The sequence below is a fragment of the Anoplopoma fimbria genome, chromosome 18 (genome assembly GCF_027596085.1).
Source record: "Anoplopoma fimbria isolate UVic2021 breed Golden Eagle Sablefish chromosome 18, Afim_UVic_2022, whole genome shotgun sequence".
Taxonomy (NCBI): domain Eukaryota; kingdom Metazoa; phylum Chordata; class Actinopteri; order Perciformes; family Anoplopomatidae; genus Anoplopoma; species Anoplopoma fimbria.
The window spans coordinates 20,974,340-20,998,752 of NC_072466.1; the positions used below are offsets into that span (position 1 = coordinate 20,974,340).

The 24,413-nt window shown below is 43.2% G+C and overlaps 1 protein-coding gene across 1 annotated transcript; it reads left to right on the forward strand.

Moving 5' to 3' along the window:
• Positions 1–964: 964 nt before the first annotated feature.
• fzd3a (frizzled class receptor 3a) lies at positions 965–22,854 on the forward strand. Its single transcript, XM_054618291.1, is given in 10 exon segments — positions 965–1,051; positions 2,597–3,310; positions 14,425–14,488; positions 14,491–14,620; positions 15,784–16,246; positions 16,347–16,646; positions 16,881–17,132; positions 20,753–20,901; positions 21,755–22,012; positions 22,109–22,854. Coding segments are annotated over 9 exon segments (2,115 nt in total). The 5' UTR covers positions 965–1,051; positions 2,597–3,070; the 3' UTR covers positions 22,368–22,854.
• Positions 22,855–24,413: the final 1,559 nt, after the last annotated feature.

A 24,413-nucleotide genomic window follows, 5' to 3' on the forward strand; every position in this document is an offset into this window, starting at 1 on the left:
ATTCATGTACCTCTAGTGCACATGTTTAACTTTGCTTCTATATTTCATACTAGTATTATTATTATTAGTCTCAACCATATTGCTATTGCTGCAACTATTGCTGTTTTATTATTATTATAATTGTATTATATATCCACTGCTGCTGTGATTAATAATGGGGCTATTTTTCTATTATCATTTCTGCTCTTATTAGTGCTACTGCTGTTATTTGTATCATTTCTGTCAAATGGATTGATTGTGCTGTAATGTAAGATTTTGTTCATTCTGTACACATGACAGTTATTGCACAAATTTGTGGTTTGTGATATTGGGCTATAAAAAATAACATTGAATAAAAAAAAGAATTGAAAAATGTACCACTCAAATTTATAGTAGAATGGATTCAACACTGAGAAAGTTGAAATACTTGCTAAGTGCTAATTCTACTAAGTTATTTTCCACTACTGCTTACCATTAAATATTTATGAAAAACAAGATAAGATAAGATAAGATAAGATAAGATAATCCTTTATTAGTCCTGCAGCGGGGAAATTTGCAGACTTACAACAGCAGAGAGTTAAAGTGCACACAAGAGACATAGTAGAAGAAGACAAGCTAAAAATAAAAAATAAAAATAAAATAAAACAAGTATTATAAATAAGCAAGATGAAGTGATTATAATAATTGACTGTATAGCGTTTTGAATAAACCCTTTAATTTGCTCCAACACCTCAATTGTTACTGTTAACGTTATGGTGGCAGTGAAGAAAACAATGTAATAAACTGCTATGTTTGAATCACCGACCATAATGTGATCTGATGAGGCTTTTATTTTGTAGAGTCTTGTCCGGAAGCCATTTGTAAAAATGTAGCGGGCTTAACGTGAGGCGGAGCAGGAGGGACAGAAGCGGGGAGGAGGAGGAGGAGGAGGAGGAGGACGGAGGAGGACGGAGGAGGAGGACGGAGGAGACAGAAGAGGGTGCTGGAAGGAGGGGACGTCCACTCATTGTTACCAACTCGAGGAGCGGCGGAGACCCCGTTGCTACACGTGAATTGTCGGCACAACATTCAGGTAAAGTTGCCTTTAATTGAACCGGTTTAGCAGTTAGCTTACATTTCCTACCGGACTGTTCCTCCTCCTCCTCCTCCTCCTCCTCCTCCGGTTACTATCACTTAGGATGAACTAACCGTCATCTTTTGTCTTGCCATCGCGTTGTTTTCTACCTTGTTGTTGTTGTTGTTGTGGTTAGAGATGAACAAACAAACGTTTAGTTACGTTAGTTCTAGCTAGAGGAGCGGTTCATCTGTGAGGAGGAGCCCGTTAATGATGACGCTCAGGTGGGCTAACGGACGACCTCACACCGCATCCAGAGGATTCAACCTTTAAATACATATCATGCTAATATGTTCATAATTCAACTTATGTCAGAAGTGTTTTTTACTATCAATAAAGCCTGTTAAAACACACAAAAAACAATGTATTGATCCGACGAGCTAGAAGAATCTGTGTAAAATATTTTAATATGTTAATATATTTAACCTTTTAAGGTTAAATATATTAACATATTAAAATATTTTATATATATTTAACCTTTTAAGGTTGAATATATTAACATATTAAAATATTTTATATATATTTAACCTTTTAAGGTTAAATATATTAACATATTAAAATATTTTAATATGTTAATATTAGTTGTATTATATATATATATTATAGTTGTTTTTTTTTCTCTGTCTGTAAATATAATATTTCAGTTATTGTTGTTTTTCTACTGTTTTTTTTTATTGCTTATTTATAATACTTGTTTTATTTTATTTTTATTTTTATTTTTTAGCTTGTCTTTCTTTACTATGTCTCTTGTGTGCACTTTACTCTACGCTGTTGTAAGTCTGCAAATTTCCCCACTGCGGGACTAATAAAGGATTATCTTATCTTATCTTATCTTATCTTATCTTATCTTATCTTATCTTATCTTAAAAGGCAGCTGGGCTCGTGATAAGTAATCACAGGTGTACCGGAAACTGTTATTTATTCTTATTATTCTTATTATTATTATTATGCGTTTAAATATATTGTGTTGTTCTGGGTGTGTACTGTATCCGAATAAATAAATAAAATGGTTCAAATTAAATTAAAAAAAGAAAAGAAAAGGCTCAAATATTTACTTTCTCTACTAATGAAGGCTACACCATTTAAAATACACCAGTACCAGAAATAATAACATACCATAAATGATGATGTCCCTCCATAAACGACCTAAAAAAAAAAGCATTAAATTCCCACGTAAATGTTTATTTATATATATTGCCTTGAATGTAACGGTTTTGTTGTAATCCTTAGTCCCTAGCATGATATATTGCTGTTAATTAATTCTGTTAATATCATTTATCATCTTCACAACCACCACCCACGGTGAAATGCAATAACCAGCCCTCTTGAATCAGCCTTTTGTGTGTTTTCCAGTTGCATCCCATTATTTCTCAAATATTTTCCTTCCAAAATAATTCTTTTTTTTTTTTTGACCACAAAATATACTAGAGGTACTGAAATAATCTGCTGCTGGTGACCTGATGTCACATGTGTATTTTAAAATGCTCTGCTTTCATTTTACAGATCGCAGCTTGAACATCATCTTCATTGTTGCTTGTCATCAGTATTCTCTCCAAAGCATCAGCGCTGTCCGTCGAGGGAGGAGAGGGAGGAGTGCGAGCGGTCACAGACGCAGCATCTTAAAGGACCACAGCATCTTCCCAGGCCATGGAGGTCTTGTGACACACTGCTGCCGCTGACCGGATTCCCCACGGTGATGGATGCAGCCAGCTTCAGTCATGGCGGTGTTGGACCACGCCACCCCACCCACACTGTTTCTCTGTGAGCTGAAGAAGAGGAAGAGACTACCAGACAGTCCCGGATCTTTAAACCTTGTGGTCTCCTCATCCTGGTGAATGAGACACATACTTACTGGGCTCAACCCTTCTTCCTAACCAGCCGCCCTCCCTCGATCTATTCAATTCAATTCAGTTTATTTTGTATAGCCCAGAATCACAAATTACAAATTTGCCTCAGAGGGCTTTACAATCTGTGCACATGCGACATCTCTCTTCTCTCCTGCTGTACGGGCCGGTCATGGATCTCCTGTGGGTGCTGTCGGTGTCCATGTTGACGGCGTGCGTCGCCATCCCCATGGATGCGGCGGAGGGGAGCCACAGCCTCTTCACTTGCGAGCCCATAACCCTGCGTATGTGCCAGGGGCTGCCCTACAACTCCACTTACATGCCCAACATACTGAATCATTACGACCAGCAGACCGCGGCCCTCGCCATGGAGGTAACGTAAACTTCTGACTTGTAAAAGGTTGAAAAAATCTATGAGCTTTAAAGGTCCAGTTTAGAATATCACAATCTCGAAAATGAGATTGTGATATTCATCAGCGTACATCTATAAAACACATTTAGACCACAACAGACCAGTAAGACCATAGCGGGGAATCATAGCAGCTTTAAGGTCCGCCACACCTAATCAGTGGAAGTCCTAGGATCTAGGATACATTAGGCCTTAATGTACTAATGTTTAAAAAACAAAAATAATACAAAATTCTAAGAAATTGATATATAACGTTTAGCGGCCATACATAAACCTTTTATCCGAGGGGAAAAACTGATAAAAGGACAAATAGCTCCCTGTTTTATTTTTTCATATTTGTCTGTTTAAACCTTAGTAATTTAAGACAAAAATAGGTAATTATCTACATGATCAAAGCCAATTTAAAAATTGCAGTATGTCACACTTGGATAAACATAATTTTATATTTGAGTCATAGATGGTAAAACGTGGGAATTAATTCATAACATCTTGTGTGTTATTCAGAGGTGTAAATAGCATATTGCATCTTATGACCTGTGCATATTGTGACCTTTTCTGTTTTTTTTTATTCCTTTTTTCCCCACGTTCTTCCTATTGCAGACCGTTTCTGAGCATTTTTCCGCTGAATCCATCTAGAGCTGAAACTCTATACTCTAAAGATATTCAATTGATAAGTTAATAATCAAATAATTAAATGACAACTATTTTGATCATTTTATTAATTGTTTTAGTCATTAGTCTTTTTTTAAGCAAAAATGACAAACATTTGCTGATTTCACTTTCTAGAGAATGAATAATATTGATTTTTGATTGCTGTTGTTTAAATAGATTTTTAGTAAATGGATTGGGAACACCATTAGGTACTGGCCTATATAAAACGGGCTTACTCTTGAACAAAGAAATTAACAAATCCCTTTTTCAGAGAAGTCATTTAATGTTTCGGGCATGCAAACTAATAACTAGGGCTCAATTAGTCAACTAATATTTTGCATTGGTCTTGGTTGATTTATTTTGTCCGTTAGTCGTTCTTTATGTTTTTTCATGTGAATGATTTATATTCAAGATACTTCTGAGCACATCTCTGGTAAACACAAGATAATGTGGTGCTTTTTCTCATTCTTTGTAGAGAAATTCAGTTTTACACGTCTGTCGATTAACCAACTAGTTAATTAGTGTTAGTCGACTTGTAATTTCTCTAGTCGAGGTCGAGGACAGTCCTTGTAATGACTCGATCTGCTCTTTTGGTCCTTTCTGTTTTAAGATTTGTTTCATCTCACCATTGTCTTAGAGCCGTTATAAACATGTTGGATTTTGTTTAAAAGAGCCATGCAGAAAATGTTTCGTCCCCCCCCAAAAAAAACGGTATCTTTTGGAGAAGACAAATTCTTATGAAAACCTGGTACTTTGAATATCTTTTTCAGGAATGCGTCGTTTTCTCCTGTTTTTTCCTTTAAGTGCCCCCGCCCAGCCCCCACTTTGGTCCCGTCGCTGACCTTTTCTGAGCATTTTCCTCCGGCCCTTTCACTTTTTTTTTTTTTACCCAGTTTTCAGTGCCTCACATTGTCGTGGCTATACAGAAGAGAAATTGCATTGCAAAACACACAGACGGCGTTTCTATCTGCAAGTATGTCGTCAGGTCAGGACAGTCTTCATCTCATGCTGATAAATGGTTGTGTGTCTCAGCACTGCCTTGCCCAGTGGACACCAGTAGCCCAGATAGCTATCACCAAGGCTCACTGGGTTTGTGCTGAGAGTTTGTAATATCAAAGTGCTAGCCTACTTTAATCTGGCTACTCTCGCTCCAGGGACTGGGAATGTATTACCAAAACATTAAGCAGTAAATTAAGTTTTAATACTTGCCCCGGAGGCTATGAGCACAGTGCATTATGAAATTGTCCTTAAAATGGTTTGTGGCCACCGACTGGCATGTTGACAGACAGAGCGATTTACCACAACATGTAGGGACTCTTCACATCAAAGACATTTGACATAAAAGGCTTTCTACAGTTAGTCATTTTATACCAAACATTGGTTCAGATGATGGATTAAAGCTCAGTCTCCGTGTTTAGTCCATGTTTTATTGTTTCTACCCCTCAGATTATCTATAGATTCACTAGCCACAGCATCTGACTGTTGTGGCTGCTTTATCCTCTCTGAAATGACGAGTTAGGCATTTACACACAATCATGGAGCAGATGCATCACCTCGTTAGCTTAATCCCATCCTTTTGCTTAGGCTGATCCCTCTGGAAGCTCAATCTATCTAGCAATTACTGGTCAAACTGCACCAAAACATTAGACTGGCTGAAACATCTGTGTGTGTGTATCAGTCCATCCATCTTTTTTTATCCCTCTTGATTCATTTCTCAGTATCGTGTTCCCATTGGCTCCCACTCCCTCCATCACTTTTACCCTTTGACACCCGCCCCGCCCGGCACGCCGATGATGTGTGCTCGAGCCCTGGCGACCATCTGTGCCTGCTGCACTTCACTGTACTTGCAGTGAGTGAGTGAGGGAGGGATGCAGGGAAAATCCTGGGTTATGTAACCTAGTCCGAACACGGCCTGGCCGACCACGGGAGCACACAGCATCGCATCACATCACAGCTGCACTAGCGTTTGGAAACGATACAAATGCTCCCACCTCTCCCGCCCCGCTCATACTCGCTGTGCCCTCTTTATTGTCTCATCTTCTGGATTTAGTTTAGATTTTTGATGGATTCTTTATAGAAAATGCATTTAGAATTGTTCGCATGTATATCAGATAGATGTACGTGGTTTGGGTAGAATGGTTTTGTCATTCGCAGAGATGTTACTAACACACTGCTGCGTTGGCTTTTTCTGCGCCTCATCTCAGTGTGTGGGTCGCAGCGAACAGAGAGAGGCACTTCTGGTTTAGACGGTGTTCACTTTGATTGGTCATGGATTCACAATTAAGTCTCTTTTAGAGCTCAGAAATGGAAGTTGGGTTTAGGGGAAACACATGCAAACCCCATTAGGTTCCAAATAACGAGAGGCTGGCCTCTGTTTGGCTCTTGTTTTCTAGATAACTCGCCCCAGATCCAGTTCATGGGAGAATTCAAAGCCTATAAGATGTTGAGGGCAGCCAAATGAGAATTGACAGTTGATTTTAAAGGGAATTAGGGCCTCTGAATGGCCATGATAATGATGATGAATGCCCTGCACCGTGGAGAAACTGGGAGTTGGACGAGAACCAACGCCTGCCGTTCTTGCAGTTTTTGTCCAAACCCCCTGAAGTGGTGTCTTTCTCAATTTCTTTTCTCCGGTCTCGCTTCTCAAGGTCCTTTTCAAGGTTTTTTTGTTTTTCAGGAAAGTGAGCGCAATTTGTCACGATATCGTTATAAACCTTCTTGTTGTTTTATTTTGTGAAGTTTAGCGGAAATCTTTTTAAAACTACCATCTAGAGATGTTCACTGAAGCGTATTTCATCTAAGTCTGGTGTTTACTGTGGTGATTTGGTGTTTGAGAAATAAGCATCAAACCAAAATAACAGACCAGATTTAGATTTAGGATTATTTCACTTTATACCACAAATACATATTCTAAGACGCAGGTGATTTGTAAAAACAGGTCTTTCTGTGTCAGTGTTGATCCTCAGTCATTGCTGACCGCTGAATGACCTCACAGCTGAAGTGGGACAGCGGCCTCGGGGCTGGGAAATATCACCTATTTCTGTGGCACAATGCTACTGTGCCACGCTCACATGAGATAAGTGGGAGCGTGGCGGATTTGACTGGCATTACAAAAAAAATCCCTTTCTTTAGAGATAGATGCACAGTTTAATGTATAGCATTGTGGGCTCATCACACTAATACAGTTGGAATGGTATGAACTGTCGTTGGCATTCAAGCAGACAGCATTTGGTTCAGTATGATATCGGGACTGCTTTCTTTAATAAGGTTAGATGATAGGTAAGCAGTTACATATGCATTTCCTTTATGGGTTTTTTGGGCAGAACGTTTCGTGATATTTTTCTAAACGTTCCTTTGTCTTTTGAGAAATAATATTTCTAAGAACTACTGTGTGGTTACGTTCAAATTCCTGTTCATTTAAGGTTGGCCCTTGGTGTTTCTGTGAAATGCGGTGTAAACCACAAAAAGATTTACTGGATTAACACAAAGAATTAAATGAAATACTAAATCAAATGTTCTATTTATTTGTATAGTTGGAAATTTTGCTTTGCAACCTAGTGCTTTATTCTACAGCTAGTTGATGTAAATGTGTCCTGAGCCTTACAAATATTTCACAATAGGCAACAATTTGTCAAAGTAAAAATGGCTTCTTGGATATTTATCAAGACAAAGACATGATGCTATCAGGAGGAGAAAAAAGGGGATATGAAGGGTATATTCAGGAAGGCTGGAGACGTGACTGCCATGGTTAAAGTATTGGTTTGGATTGTTTGAACGTTTCTTCAAGGCCAGATGGGACAAGCGAAGGTCGGCCAACCGAGATGTTAATTAAATTAGATTGATAAGAGGGGTTTGTTTACACGAAGCCTAAGACGAGCTGCAAATCATGTTTAATGGATGCGAGATAAAAAAGATGAATGTTGGAAATTCAGTGACGATAAAGAATCCCTAAAATGTCCTATTCTGTCCTTATGACCAGGTTATTCTGCCTGTAGAGGCATATGAACCACCATAGGTAGTAATATGATCAAAGTCCTTTCTGGATCATCTTGATTTCGTTTTGTTTTGTGTGAAGGGTGATCTGTGACACAAAGACTAATCAATGGTCTGTTTTGAATCGGCTCTGTCCCACTTCCACTCATTTCCTCCTCCTTTCAGATCCTTAAATCAGCCTCTTGTCTCAGGTTTACAACACTTTCAGAGAAACTGTGTCATGTTACAGCTGCTGCGTAGAATAACCCAGATACTCCACCCATGCTGTGTGAATAGATTTGTAAAGGAGGTGTGTGTGTGTGTGTGTGTGTGTGTGTGTGTGTGTGTGTGTGTGTGTGTGTGTGTGTGTGTGTGTGTGTGTGTGTGTGTGTGTGTGTGTGTGTGTGTGTGTGTGTGTGTGTGTGTGTGTGTGTGAGTGAGTGAGTGAGAGTCTTTCAGTAAAATGCTGATAACGCTCTCTGATGGCTGCAAGTCAGTTAAATGTGCTGCGGTGAACTAAAAAGTACACCATGTAACATGCTCACTGTGTAAAGTAGTAAAGATGTTTCCCAGCACACACACACACACACACACACACACACACACACACACACACACACACACACACACACACACACACACACACACACACACACACACACACACACACACACACACACACACACACACACACACACAGAGAGACACAACATGGTCTGATAAATCCTACCCAGCGTGACCCAGGCTATAAAGGAGCCTCTTGTTTTATTTAATGTCCAACACCGTGTTTATTGGCAGTGGACTGAAAGAGAGGCACATCCAGAGAGCGAGTCGCTGGTCCACAACAACCTTTCTGAAAGTGTGTGTGTGTCTGAATGGACATTGCACACTGTCAGAATGCAAGGTTTTCAAACATTTCTTAGTGGTGAATGACACGGTTGACTGTCAGTCGACCCATCCCTTCTCTCTCTCTCTCTCTCTCTCTCTCTCTCTCTCTTCCCCACTCTCTCACCCCCCCACCTCTTCTCCCATCTCTTTTGTCCTCCCCTCCCCCTGCGCAGGGGCTCTCCCGTTGCCCAGGAAACAGTCCCAATTGTGCTGTTAACAAAGGGAGCAGAGGCTTTCTTGCCTCCCGGGAGGTGGTCCCCTCCGCCCCGCACCCTGACCTCCTCGAACCCTGCTCTCCACCCTCTTCCTCCTCCTCCTGCTCCTCCTCCCTGGTGATGCATCACTCGTCGTCATGGCGCTGAGCTTGGAAATTTGGAGAATTGGAATGGCAGCAGAGGAGAAAGGAGGATGACGGGGGGGGGGGGGGGTGATGGGAAGAGAGGTGACTGGGAGGTATTTATAAAAGAGCAAATCTACACAGACCAGTTGGCCACGGTGGGCTTCTTTGTAAGCAGTTCATCAGTCACCGCATTTTAGCAGCAGACTCTGAGCCTTCATTAAAAGCTAATTACTTTAGCATCAGGAAGCTACACACAGCCACCCTCTGACGACTTCATTGGACTAGGCCATATTAATATTTAATGTCACAGCAGTCTTGATCTGATTCAAAACCTGCTGGATAAGCTCAGATATTCGTGGAGGTGAAACTGAGGTCAAGGCTGTTTTTCTCAGTTCTTCAAAGGCACACAGTTTGGAGATTAGAGGTTTTCGCATAACGATGTAGAAATATGCAAAACCAACTGCATGGTGATATAAATGTAATTAAAAAAATTATATTCCCTAGTATTTTCCTCATTTTCTGTTTGTGGAAGATTTCAGTATTTATTCTATACACTAAATTCAGATGTACCGCTGATATTTAATCAGATATGATTCACATGCCCTGGAATTCAACCCGGAGGATGCAATTATTTACAATAAAGAAGCCGTAAATATCTTTAGCTTCACAGAAGACATTTTGAAATGTCACAGTAGTAAACACACTGTTTAATATAATGAATGATGGCTGAATTCCATCAAATCTGCATCTGTTTCATGGTCCTGGGATTATTCAGGCTGGCATGGCTGACTGTGACATTTCAGTAAACAACTCTAAAGTCTGATGATACCGTTTGTAATCCAATTAAACACGTAAAAAGTCAGATAAGACAAGAAAGGAAATGGTATTTATTGATGGATGAGAGGTAGTTTTAGTAACATTTATAGTCATAAATTACATTTTATATCCTGTTCAGGCCGGTCTGGGGTCTGACTTTGATTTTGTTGCTTCTTCTTCGGTTTAGTCTTCCTCGACTCTTGACTTTTGTGTTTTGTTTACTTGTATATGTTTTGTCTCTTATAGCATTTTTTGAAGTTTGAGTATTTCAAACATTTCGATTTAGCTTGTCAGATCTTTCGGGAAAACACTCCTTCAACGCCGCGCGCACCTTCCCTCTTGGCTTGTTGGCACAATTTATTGGCATATACATTTTTAAATAGTATTGCACTAGTTAATTTAAGACATTTAGTTTTAGAATAGAAATATATGCCCTTTATGTTTTGAAGAAGAACAAAGTTTTATGTATGTCAGAACAAAGAAGCGGTCCAGAAATCCACTGCTTCTCCAACTGACACATCTGACTGTGTGTGAGCTAGCTATTTCCAGAGTGGCATGTTATTCCACATTTTCGCAGATCAAAAATCCCCTAACAAACTCTCATGAATACGTAATGACTGTAGCGGTGGGATTGAAGCTGAAATTACATTAGCATACCCCCCCACCCCAAGGCCTGCACCAGAGCTGTGTATTACACACTCGATCCTCCTTACACGGCCGACTCTGGGGTGGAAAGCCCAATGACAGACCCCTGGCCATTCATCGGACGGGTGGTTCACCAGCTGTTCCCAGTGTGCCCATTAACGTCAAATCCCCGTGGAGAGTGTGGAGGGTCCGCAGGGCTTCAGGATCTTGGTGGTTGGAGCTGTTTGGGTAAAGCTGCCACGAGCCATATGTCCCATCCACCGACTTTGAGACCTGCCCACACTTCCTCGCATCACGGGTTGGCTCTGATAAAATGGCCGAATGGAGATACTGAAGCGATGGAGGAGTGGAAGGATGATGGAGGAGTATACAAATAGAAAAAAAGACAGGCATGATGTAAAGGAAGAGGGATGAATATGAAGAGAGGCTGATTTTTTCCCCCTTCCCCTAGATCATCACTCCCTGTAGCCTATATATTTATTCAACCGTTCCCCATGGCATCTCTGTTTGCACTACAGTACAGTACATTGTGTTCTATGGAGCACGTCGGTAGCCTGCGGGAGTCAAAACGGAGGCGAAGAGTGAAGATGCAAGCTCACTTTAGCTGCATTAGATCATGTTTGAGTGGTTAACTGACGCTGACGGGGCACTGTTGATGATGTCATAGAAACACAAAGCAACGGGAGTCACAGGGAGAGCAGTAGCACCCAGCACTGACAGAAAGGGGTGAGGATTTTATGTGCTGTTTCTACAGAGACGGTCGACCAACATACGCCTCCAACGCTGCACCCAGTTCTCATACATCCGTGGAACCAGCTTTCGTCACACACACACCTAAAACACGGCCTTAGAGCCACTGTGGTCTGGACATGAGCGCGTTACTTAAAGCCGAGCTAGATGGACTTTTGTGTGATGTCATCACACGAAGCAGGCTGCCATGCCAAAGTAAAAACCTGACAGCCAGTGGTGACAAAACTTCACTGTAATGTAAGGAGGTTAGATTCTGTCTGTAGGCTGCCTCCACTGGCTTTAAATAGTCCATTGTGATTGATGAAGTACATCTGCACTAATAGACCCATCTGAAGGTGGATCACTCACAGCGGATGTTTTAATGCTTTATAAATAACGCCCAGCATGCAACGAATACTTGTGTCCTCGTACAGCGGTGCTCACTGAAACGTGATGACTCCATTTGTACAGAAATTACACGATCCACTGGTTGATTGATCTCAGTTCTGACAGGCGTGTAACTCACCTAAACTGTGTCTGAGGAATGATCTGCTGGGTTAAGACTCACTTTATGTGAATATCACCCATCCATCTCTGATCCCTCACAGTGGAGGTGACCACCAGTCTGGTTACCTTCATGAACATATGTCTGTCCCATGATTGCTTTCCATCCCCTCCACAACAGCTCATTGTCGTCTCGCTCAAAAAGTGATATGAACAAAGGCTGCGTGGATGTGGCTGCTTTGTGCTTTAAGGGCCAAGCCTAACACCCATTATAATCCTTTTTACATAAAGACATCCCATGTGGGTGGCAGGATGTGAGCTGAAGTGGTAGACATATGGTGGGTAACGCATTACAACAGCCTGTTCAAATCTGACTGGAGTTAAGGTGGCAGACAATCGAGAAGATGAGGGCAAAAGTCCTGCACCAGCCGCATTCTGCTAAAAACATGTTCCGGACAATTCAAGTCCTGTGTACTATGGATTAAAGGGAATGAACTGTGTTTCATCTGTTTTTATCCAAATATCCATGTTCAGTCTAAATGACCAGCTGTAGAACAGCAGCCTCCAATTCTCATTTCATGTTTACATTGTTCAAAAATCCCGTTTTGAGATTAATTGTTATGTGCCTGAGATGTGTTGTGTTTTTTTTATGCTTACATCTGGGTCAGAAAAGAAAAAAAATCTGAGCCTTATATGTTTTTGGATAAACTACTCAGTGTAATCTTCAACCCCAGCTGCTCCTCCTTTGTCAGTGTAGCAGCTATTAAATGTGGCAGAAATGCAATAGCATATCTCTTAGGGGCTTTCACAGCCGTAGCTGGGTTCATTTATTCCGGACCAGAGAGGATAAAATAATACTTTGCTGCATCTTGAGTATTATTGGACGGCAGGTCAACCCCATGTTATGAAGAATGAACCACTTCCTGTAAGTCGCTTTGGATAAAAGCGTCTGCTAAATGACTGTAATGTAATGTAATGTAATGTAACCCGGTAGAGACTGGACTATACAAAGGACCCTTTGCACACTCTGCATCTGTGCAGTAATGATTCTGGGCTTTTCTACTGTGGGTTCACTGCCACACACTTGTTAATAGACTTAATGAACTAACAGTGAGCAGATTTCACGATCAGAAGATAGATTTAGGAGTAGTTCAGCTTTTGAAATTATGCTAAAATCACATAATTTGCTTAACACCACGAAACGAACTGCATCAGAGTCCGGTTGGAACCGGACCGACCCCCTTTTCAGGCGGTTTCGGTTCTTGGTTGTTTGGTCTGCACTAGGGTTCTACTGACAGCTTTCACAGCAGCCAAACGAACTGGACCAACCGTGCAAACGGACCCTGAGTTTGTTTTAGCCAAACCAAAGCGGTTAGGTGTGAAAGCACTCTAAAAGGGTCACTTGGGACTTTACATATTCCCTACATACTGTCTTCAACAGGCATCGGTTGACAATTTAGGGCAGAACTAAATGTTTAACTTGTTTGTACCACAGTGACACGTCCTCGTTAATATCCACCCCTCTATCAAACACAGAGACAAATTGCCCCCTGCCTGTCCCCTCCACTCCTCACCCCTCCCTTCCCCCTCCTTGTCCCTCTGTCTTTAAATGTTGGGGGATGGCGGGTAGCAGGAGTCTGGCATACTTGGGTGTGGCTGGAGGCCTCTCTGTATCACACACCAACACAGAGGTGTATGCAAATTCATGCATACAGACACATGTAACCATGCGCTCTTGGATATGAGGATTTGTATATGCTTTCCCACTCACACACACTTACTCCTGTGCATTTGCATATAAACAACATGTCCCACAGATGCTTCCTGCACTCACGCCTCTTGGCTCCATTAAATGTGTGAGGCCATTATGTTGCCAGTACGTGGGTGTGTTAGCATGTAAATAATATACTTCCATCAGTACTTCGGCTTATATGTGTGTGTGTGTGTGTGTGTGTGTGTGTGTGTGTGTGTGTGTGTGTGTGTGTGTGTGTGTGTGTGTGTGTGTGTGTGTGTGTGTGTGTGTGTGTGTGTGTGTGTGAGAGAGTATACTGGCCTTGCTTTAGTGTGTCAGTCAGCCACAGCGTGGTCCTCTCTGTAACACAAAGGTCCTGTCAGCGCTGGCCCTGTGTGCGTGTGTGTGTGTGTGTGTGTGTGTGTGTGTGTGTGCGTGTGCGTGTGCGTGATCCGACTGAGTGGTGGGGGTGGCCCAGCTTGTTGTGCTCCTCCTCTCTGAAGGTTGGAGGGAAGGAGGAGAGAGGCGATGGAGGAAGGGGGAGCCTGATATCATGGGGGTGTAGGGGATTATTAGGAAAGAGGCCAGAGTTGTTTTTATGGGCTCATCTCCAGAGAGGGTCAGAGACATGCTCCACTGATCTCTTTGTGCCTCACTTTGGCCCTCATTGTGAAGTTGGGGTGACACTCTGGCTGCGATGTTATCTTTTGTAAACTGTTCCAAATAAAATAGATTTTTATTATTTAGTGCTGTTGTTTTTATTTACACTTACATTTCTTTCCCCTCTGTCTCCGTCTGCAGCCGTTCCATCCCATGGTGAACCTGCAGTGCTCTCCGGAGCTCCGGGTGTTCCTGTGCGCGCTCTACGCCCGGTGTGCACCGAGTACGGCCGCATGACTCTGCCCTGTCGCCGCCTCTGCCTGCAGGCCAAGAGCGACTGCTACAAACTCATGGACATGTTTGGTGTCAGCTGGCCGCAGGAAATGGACTGCAACAGGTTGGTACAGCAGCAATAATTCTGGGTTAATCTCAGCAGTAACAGGCCGGCTGCATCAGTGATTTAAGCAGATTTCCCTTTGGTGAGATGAGTAATGCAGCAGCAGACCAGCTAGTATGTAAAAAGTAACATATGTGAACCACAGGAAGGAGTCTTAGAGGGATACCATGTTTTTGAGAAACTCTGATGTCTGATTTTAAGAAAATGGCTACTAAACAATTACTCTTATTTCCCCAGAGGGTCAATTAGTTTGGCAGCCAGATAATTAATTCAGTCAACCACACATCAAATCAGACTCACCAGTAGCAACACAGTGCACAGACTGGTCCAGCACAGTATAGTAATGACAGAAAACCACATTGCATTCACACATGGTCACAAATGAGACCATGAATGTGGATGTTCACAAAAATGAATATGTTGAAGGAATTGAGCAAGTAAGCTTTTTACAAAAGTTCTGTCTTTCCTGTTAACCCTTAGGCACCTGGCTGATATACACACACAAACACCCGCTAACCCATAAATGACCAACCAAGAATGTTGCAAGTGTGAATAACCAAAGGGATGAGAGCATTAGGCTCAGTGGGTCATTTTAAGAATTCAGACAATGATTGAGTTAATAATTTTAAAAATATCTGCTGAGGAGGATATGACCAGAACAAAAGCAGGAGGAGGGAGGTTGAAAAAGGTTATTTCACTTTGACAGAGCCGTGCATTAGATAAGATGTATTCTTAGCGTCTAGAACCTCAGAGGTCCAGGATGCTGATCAGGAGAGCAGGGTTTCTGGTTCTGGCCGGCTGCAGACATCCCCCATCTCTCTAACCTCAATTCCTGTCAGCTTTCTACTATTTGCCTGTTAAATAAGGATAAAGAATACCCAAAGAATACCTGAGAAAGAGACATATTCAGCGGCTTGACAACGCAGTGATAATGAAATTTAGAAAATTAAAAAAAGTAAATGCCAGTATCTGGCTCAGAAAGGTTTCAAGTCTGTGCAAGTTAAATTTCTCCTCCTTTTTCCTGCTCTTATGTGAGCGCTAGAAAATGTTTTCATCAATCTTAAAAAGCTATGAGATGCTTTTGCATCTGGTTGGCAGTAATGTAATGTCTGCAGTAACCTAAACAGGTAAAATAACCCAGAGGTCCTCATCTCTCCTCTCAGGTTCCCAGACTGTGACGAGCCTTACCCCCGTCCTGTAGACCTCCTGTCTGGCTCGGACACAACGGAGTCCCCCATCTCCGTCCAGCGGGACTACGGCTTCTGGTGTCCAAGAGAACTCAAAATCGACCCTGAGCTGGGTTACTCCTTCATGGGGGTCCGTGACTGCTCCCCCCCCTGCTCCAACATGTACTTCACACGTGAGGAGCTCACGTTCGCCCGCTACTTCATCGGCGTGGTGTCCATCGTCTGTCTGTCCGCCACCCTCTTCACCTTCCTGACCTTCCTCATCGACGTGTCGCGCTTCCGCTACCCGGAGCGTCCGATCATATTCTACGCCGTGTGCTACATGATGGTGTCCCTGGTGTTCTTCCTGGGCTTTCTGTTGGAGGACAAAGTTTCCTGTAACGCAGCGAGTCCCGGGAGGTTTAGGGCTTCAACCGTGACCCAAGGCTCCCATAATAAAGTAAAAGAAACCATCTTTCCTTGACTGTATTTGATTAACTTTATCTACTGCCTAGATGCTGGTATTGACCCTCCACCTGTACATTCTCTCTCTGTCCCAGGCCTGCACCCTTCTCTTCATGGTGCTGTACTTCTTCACTATGGCCGGCAGCGTCTGGTGGGTCATTCTGACCATCACCTGGTTCCTGGCTGCTGTTCCCAAGTGGGGCAGTGAGGCGATAGAGAAGAAGGCCCTCCTGTTCCACGCCTGCGCCTGGGGCATCCCCGGTGTCCTCACCGTCTCCCTGCTCGCCATGAACAAGATCGAGGGAGACAGCGTCAGCGGGGTCTGCTTTGTGGGGCTGTACAACCTGACGGCCCTGCGTTGGTTCCTGCTGGTCCCACTTGGATTGGATGTTGTGGTGAGGAACAAGTTACATGACAATAGATATTGTCTATTCTATTTTCAAACTGATGCCTCACAACTTCATCTTGATCGGAGCAGTTCTGTATGAAAAGTATTGCTGAGAAATGAAAGCATAGCATTGAACGCTAACAGATACAGGCTGTCAACTCTAACAAGCCTTGTTCACTCAAAGATCTGCTCATAAGATAACTGAAAGCTCTAAACCCATCCCTCTGTCACGTCGTCCCAGGTCGGTGTGGCACTGCTGCTGGCAGGCATAGCGGCTCTGAACCGAGTCCGCATGGAGATTCCCCTGGAGAAGGAGAACCAGGAGAAACTGGTGAAGTTCATGATCCGCATCGGCGTGTTCTCCGTGCTCTACCTGGTCCCCCTGCTGGCCGTCCTGGCCTGCTACCTGTACGAGAACAGCCACCGAGCCATCTGGGAGACCACCTGGGTCCAGGAGAAGTGTAGAGAGTACCACATCCCCTGTCCTTACCAGGTAATACACACGACTCTGTCAGGGTTCACACAAGTCCTGGGAAACCAGAGAAAAACACCTGGTGGACACATTTTGTAGTCACGGAAAACACTGAGAGAAAAAGTCAAAATCTTCTGTTATCATATAAAATGATTCCATCATTTGTCATTTTCCAATGAACTACTAGTCTATCTATCAGAGCTCCCAAAACAGATGACATTACCTTCATGTTAGGATCACGTTAACGTTCAAATGGTTTATAATAATACGTTTATAATCCAGAGTATATTCAATAGGCGGCTGAAGAAGATGTGCATTGCATTTTACCAGAAATCATAAAAAAATTGCAAGCTGTACTAGTTATGACTCATAATTCCCCAAATAATTGCGTATCTCCAGGTTGAGGAGGGCACTAAACAAAGAATGTTTTAACCTGCAAGTTGAAAATATGTATTTTAAGTTTCTTTGTTCTAGGCTATTATTAGCTGAGCCTGTCTGCATGCATATTTGCTGTCAGGTAGTGCTGTCACCAAATATCCTCTTCTGTTAAACAAATGTACAGATAGTGGTGGACATGGTGGTATTCAATTGTAACATATACATGAAGCGCCTGTAAATGCATTTAGAAAGTCTGACACGATATGGTCATTACACTTATCACTTATTACACATGAAAACAGTATATTGATGTGTGTGTGTGTGTGTGTGTGTGTTATTATTGCAATGTAACATTGTGCTGTTGCTGAAATATCCCATAATCACGCTCACTTCAGTTTGAGAAACCTATGTGTAGTCACGTGGAGGTGCTGAGGTACTGATGCATTTATTCATAGACGTCTATCACAGTTTGCACAGATGTTTGTACACGTTAAACGTACAACTGGGACTCATGCAAGGAAGCTAGAAGACCGAGCAGGAGGTAACAGCTGGGAGGAGGCTGAGAGGAGCCAGATGTGTCTGCACACAGAGACATTAGAGAGCAGGATGCTCAGTGAGATAGTGTGACCTGTCAGTAAGATCAAACACTGTGTACACTTAAACACAACGTCCAACACAGGATGTACACACACACACACACACACACACACACACACACACACACACACACACACACACACACACACACACACACACACACACACACACACACACACACACACACACACACTCTCACCGTCATACATGAGACAATCTAGTGATAACCACTGCTTCTCCTCAGTAGCTCGCTTCACAGGGCTGCATTAGCCTGCAGCATCCGTACGCACACACACACACACACACACACACACACACACACACACACACACACACACACACACACACACACACACACACACACACACACACACACACACACACACACACACACACACACACACACACACACACACACACACACACACACACACAGCATCTCATCTGATAGAGCTGTTAATAATTCAAACGTGCTCTCTCTCTCTCTCTCTCTGTTGTGCTCTGTTCCTCTCAGCCAGGTATCACCTCCCATGTGAGCGTGCCTTAGCACATCCGCTTTCACCACTGCATGTTCAAAGTGGATTTTGATTGTGTTAGAGCAGGAAGTGTGTAGTTTTGTTAAGTCTAAGTCATAACTTATCAGGGATTCAGTATTCTGTTGCAGAAATCTCAGTCAGAGAATTTTACTCTCCTGTTTATTTATTGTAAAATAGGCACCAACTCATTTTACCTGTAGAAAGGACCTGAGTGGCAGCCTGAAAGTCTCAGTATTTGGACGTTATAGAGCTCCAGCTGCATGAGATGCAAGAGCATTGTGTAAGATCAGAGTGGTGCTCTTAATCTGTCACGTAAACACTGCATTGGGTGTGTGCAGTGCAGTAATCCTGTGTGTGTGTGTGTGTGTGTGTGGACGGGGTCAGCGAGGTCAAACTGCACCACATACACACTGTAGTTACAGCAGATCTGAATGCTGTGCCGTTATAACCGCCCACCATACAACAGTGTACTGTAGAGATGCCTCTAGCTGTAAGATCACACAAAGTTTCATGTAGTTTCCACCCCTCCCCCAAACCCTGCTATGTTCTTTTAAGCACACACAATGTCAGCACCGTGCATCAGTAGATAGCTTCGACTCAGAGTGCATCACTATATTTATCTTAAAAGCCTTCCCCGAGGCTCAGACCTCCACTCTGCTCAACAGCTCCTGCATGATGCTCGACCCATCCTCTCCAAAACACACACACACACACACACACACACACACACAACACACACACACACACACACACACACACACACACACACACACACACACACACACACACACACACACACACACACACACACACACACACACACACACACACACACACACACACACACACACACACACACACACGCACACGCACACGCTCACACTCACATTGGTGATCGACTCGAGCCACATGAGACTGAGTCAAAGGAACACTAGACGAAGGCTGTGTTTTTAGGCTGGGGTTTAATAACTACATGAGTTTGACATGGGCGTCCTGTAGCTGCAGCAGAACTCCACACAGTCTGTAATGAGGACGTTGGTTGTTGTCCGCCTCTTATCTCTCTGCTGTAATGAGAGTATCTGTGGATCGCAGGGCCTCCAGGCTCCCTCCGCCTGGCCCACTCATAATGAGAGCACTATGACTACGTCTGTGTGTGATAGTGTGCACATAATGAGACAGAGAGAGAGAGAGGAGGAGAGGAGGAGATGGTATTTCTGTGCTTCACTGCATGTCAGCTGCAGCTTGGTAGCGACAGCAGAAAGCAGCAGAGTGCTGACTCGGCACAGAGTGGTTTTGTCTTCTGTACTTCCAGATAGAAGACCTTAACATCGGTGTGGTACAGTATTTACTTTCAATACCTTAACATGGTAGTTTCATCAACAATGACCTACAATGACTTTAATCTTAAATTACCACAAATATGATCAACCACTAAACAGAAATCTTTACTATTAATGAAGTGAACATTGTCAGAAACCTAAAAATCTGAATTCTACCTTAAATGCTTTTAATACCGTGGAATGAAAAGACAATAAATAGAACTACAGAGCAGCAGCAACAACAGAACATACGCTTTCTGTATAACAAGGACTTTTAGTTATCAGACACACACACACACACACACACACACACACACACACACACACACACACACACACACACACACACACACACACACACACACACACACACACACACACACACACACACACACACACACACACACACACACACACACACACACACACACACACACACAACACACACACACACTGTCTGATACCCTGACTGTGCAGCTTCTACAGTGTCTGGTGTTTTCAGCTTATTGCAGATGAGCCAGAGAAAAACAGTAAAGCATATATGTATGTATTTCTGGATTATAAATTCTAATTTTGACAATAGCAAATCTGTAGGTGGAAATAGGATGTTGTATCCATGCAACCCACTGTCTGTCAGTCCTGCCCTAAACATTCTCCACTCTCACTCACATGCACATCTCCCTCTTGTTCTGTCGCTCTACCTCCTCTCCAGTCTACCTAACACACTCACTCACAGCGGTTGATCTACACACACACACGTTTACACATCCCAGACAATAACCCCAACCTTCTGTGTGCCCGTGTCCTTTAGGTGGAGCGTACCAGTCGTCCTGACCTGGCCCTGTTCCTGATCAAGTACGTGATGATGCTGATCGTGGGAATCCCCTCGGTGTTCTGGGTGGGCAGTAAGAAGACCTGCTTCGAGTGGGCCGGCTTCTTCCACGGCAAGAGACGCAAAGAGTACGTACTTAATACACACTGACTGCTAACATACTGTTTATTAAGCGGTTCACTCTACTGGCATCTACAGATGGTTTTAAATATATCATGATAAATATTTAAGTGGCGAACTATCTTTAAAAGGTTTCATACATAAGTTTTGTCCCAGTGTTTCTAACTCAAAAAGATCAGTTTTAATCTTGTAATTTCTTCTAGCATAATACCTCTAAACAGATGGAGCTAGGATAATGTGGGAATGACAAACTATTTAACAGCAAAAAAAATAACAAAACAAAACTTTTTTAGACATACTATACTATGACATTTTTATGATTTTATTCCACATGCTAGCTTTGTTTTACTTTTTGACTTACCACTCTTAAGAATTCTTTTTTTAATGACTTTTTAGACATATTATTTACTATACAATGTTCAACAGCAGCACATTACTTTTGCTCGTGGCCTCGCCCACTGTCACCTGCTGGAGGTAGGACACCGTCTAGCACCAAACATCCCAGCTACCCCTTTGAGGACAAACTCTGTCCTGTCCTTTAAGCTGTTTGTCAGGGACAGTTATTCACCCAGTGTGTGTGTTCATGTGTGTAGATGTGTGTAGATGTGTGAGGCTTGGTGGTGAACACTGGCCCTTCTCTGCGCTCACTCCCCCCTCCAAACTCAGAGCATTAACCCCCTCTCCCACCGCCTGCTCCACACACTCTTCCATTCTATTCTACCACCCCCACCACCCCGCTACCTTCCCCCTGTCCCTCCCCTCCCTATTGCGGCTCTCCCTGCCCTCCCTCCCTCCACTCCCCTCCTCCTCCTCCTCCTCTTGCTCCACTCCCTCCCTGCCCTCCTCCTTCACCTGCTGCAGCGGGATGGTGAACGAGAGCAGACAGGTGCTCCAGGAGCCCGACTTCGCCCAGCTGCTGCTCAGGGACCCCAACACGCCCATCGTGAGGAAGTCACGGGGCACGTCCACCCAGGGGACCTCCACCCACGCCTCGTCCACCCACCTGGCCATGTTGGATGAACCGCCCAGCGCCAGCACCAGCCGGGCCGGCTCCGTCCGCAGCGCACGCTCCAAGATGAGCAGCTACCACGGCAGCCTGCACCGCTCCCGGGACGACAGGTGGGTCTCACATCTGTCAGATTGGTTTTTTTGTCTCGGTTCTATCCTGCATCCGTCCACACAGAAGCCTGACGCTGGTGTTTGTCTCCGTCCTAGATATACGGCCTCCAGTTTCCGTGCCACAGACGACCGGCTGCTCTACGGAAGCTTGCCTCGCCTCAACGACCAACCGCAGTCCAGACACTGCAGCACCAATCGCCTGGACAGCCTATCACGGCACGGCTCCACGCAACGACTGGAGAGCCAATCACGGCAAAGCAGCGTCAGGGACCTCACCGGAACCACCCAAGCTGTTCTCGGTGTCCCTGGAAACGGGATTCACAGAGTCCTGGAGGAGGACGGAGCTACAGCCTGAAGAGGACCTGGGATACTTCTGGAGATGGAAGATGTGACTGGAAGGAGAGTGGGAATGATGACTTCTTTCTTTTTCTAAAAGGATAAAGAATGTGTGAGGATCCACAGTAAGCTGCACTGAATGCAGAGGAGAAACCACTGTGGTGTCCTGAAGCACAGTTTACTGATGACGTTAGCTAGAATCGGGCTACATCCAGCCCAACGGAGAGGACCGAGTGTGGATCGATGCCTTAAAATGTCCTCTCAGCTTGACTCAACCTACTGCTGATCCCAAAACTGAAGTTCAAAACAATCTTTGTCTTGTTTGCAAAAACCTGCGATGGATCTTAAGGTCCGGATGGTGACCTGTAGACAACCAACACTGGAAACTGTGGACGAGGCTCGACTGCTGGACCGACGTCATTGAGCCCGTCGAGAACAAAGCGTGACCGACACTGAGTGACTGCACTAGATGGTTTTTGACTCTTACTGTATTGTTTGTATAAAGGACTGGGTAGCCAGTAAAAAAGATTTACTGGCTACATTTGAAATATTTTGCACCTCTCCAGCCGCTGACGTCTCCATTCTGGTAATTAAACCTGCTAAAAACGTATTTATAAAGGCAATTTATTCACACCTTATTTGAAACTCTACATGAAGGGTAAAAAAAAGTTTAGTGAACAAACACTCCCAACAGATGCTGTATACGACTCGTGAACTCTACAAAAGCCTTGTCCCATTTAAAAAAAACTGTTTAGGTTTTTATATTGAGGTACTTCATTGCTTTGCTGTGATGTTTGTAATGATGAAATGAAAAATGTATGTTTGCCAGAATGCAAGGGCTGAAATACAGGAACCAAGCTGAATCCAAACTCCTGCCTTATGACTGCGTGAGACAGAACGCTGAGCTAATTCCACTGACGGCATGATTACGTATCGAGTCAATGGAAAGACACAAGTGAAAGGTTTCAACTTGGGAAATCTGCCTGTTTGGAGTTTAACAGCTGGTGTTTCTGTTAGCTAGCTAGCAGCTAGCACACAGTTGTCACAGCGGTTTGATTCGCTCTGCTTTCTGTGTGAACACACCTTTACAGTTTGAATAGATAGTTCGCCCTTAAATTAGAATCACATTCAGAGTAGTTTGTCCTGTTTCAAAATGTGTCCTTACTTGTATAGCTACTGTAAAATGTTAGACCAACATTTCCTCAAACTTGTATACATGTAAAAAAAAATTGAACTTTTGTAATAAAGTTGTTTTTTTTAAAGAATGGACAGAGAGACATTTATCAGAAGTAATGACCACACAGCGACACACTGGTTTGTATTTGTAACAGCCCTCCGCTTTATTGAAATACATCGGAGTCAGGTTAATATAATGAGTTCTCCACATAAGTGTGGCAGCCAGTTCCATACATTATTTTTGTTTTGACCTTACACCTTAAATATTTTTTTTTTGTGCAAAAAAGAATCTACATCACCTGTAGTGGGTTATCCTCAGTAAAACGCCCAAACCGTTCAAAAAAGGAGCAAGTCCAAGTAAAACAACAAACCGAAAAACAAAAATGATTACATCTATAACATGCAAAACTGTACAAATTATTACAAAGCAATCCTAGAAAATAAAACAAGTGTAATATGATATGAAAAGCAAAATAATATAGAAGGTACTGTAGATAAGACCTCACTGAAATGCAAAGGCGTTTGAATTATTCTTTTGTATTATTTTCTTCCTCTTAAATGTTACCACTGTGGCCCTCAGCCATCAAACCAGCGGTCTCCCTTCACCTCTGAAAAACATTTAGTCTTCTATCTTCCAGTCCTCTCCACCTTCTCTCCCTGCTTTCTCCACCCGGGTCACATCTACTGCGAACTACAGCCAGATTCATCTCTCCCTCACTCACTCACTCCATCCATCAAACACACTCATTTTCATCAAAGTGAAAAGAATTCATTGGTTCTGACTTTTCCTGAGTTTCTCCTCCCCTCTCCTTAAACTGGCATGTCTAGGGTCAGTTTTTCTGTACAATAACGGCCAATAATAAAACACCTGGCTAAAACGGTCTCCTCT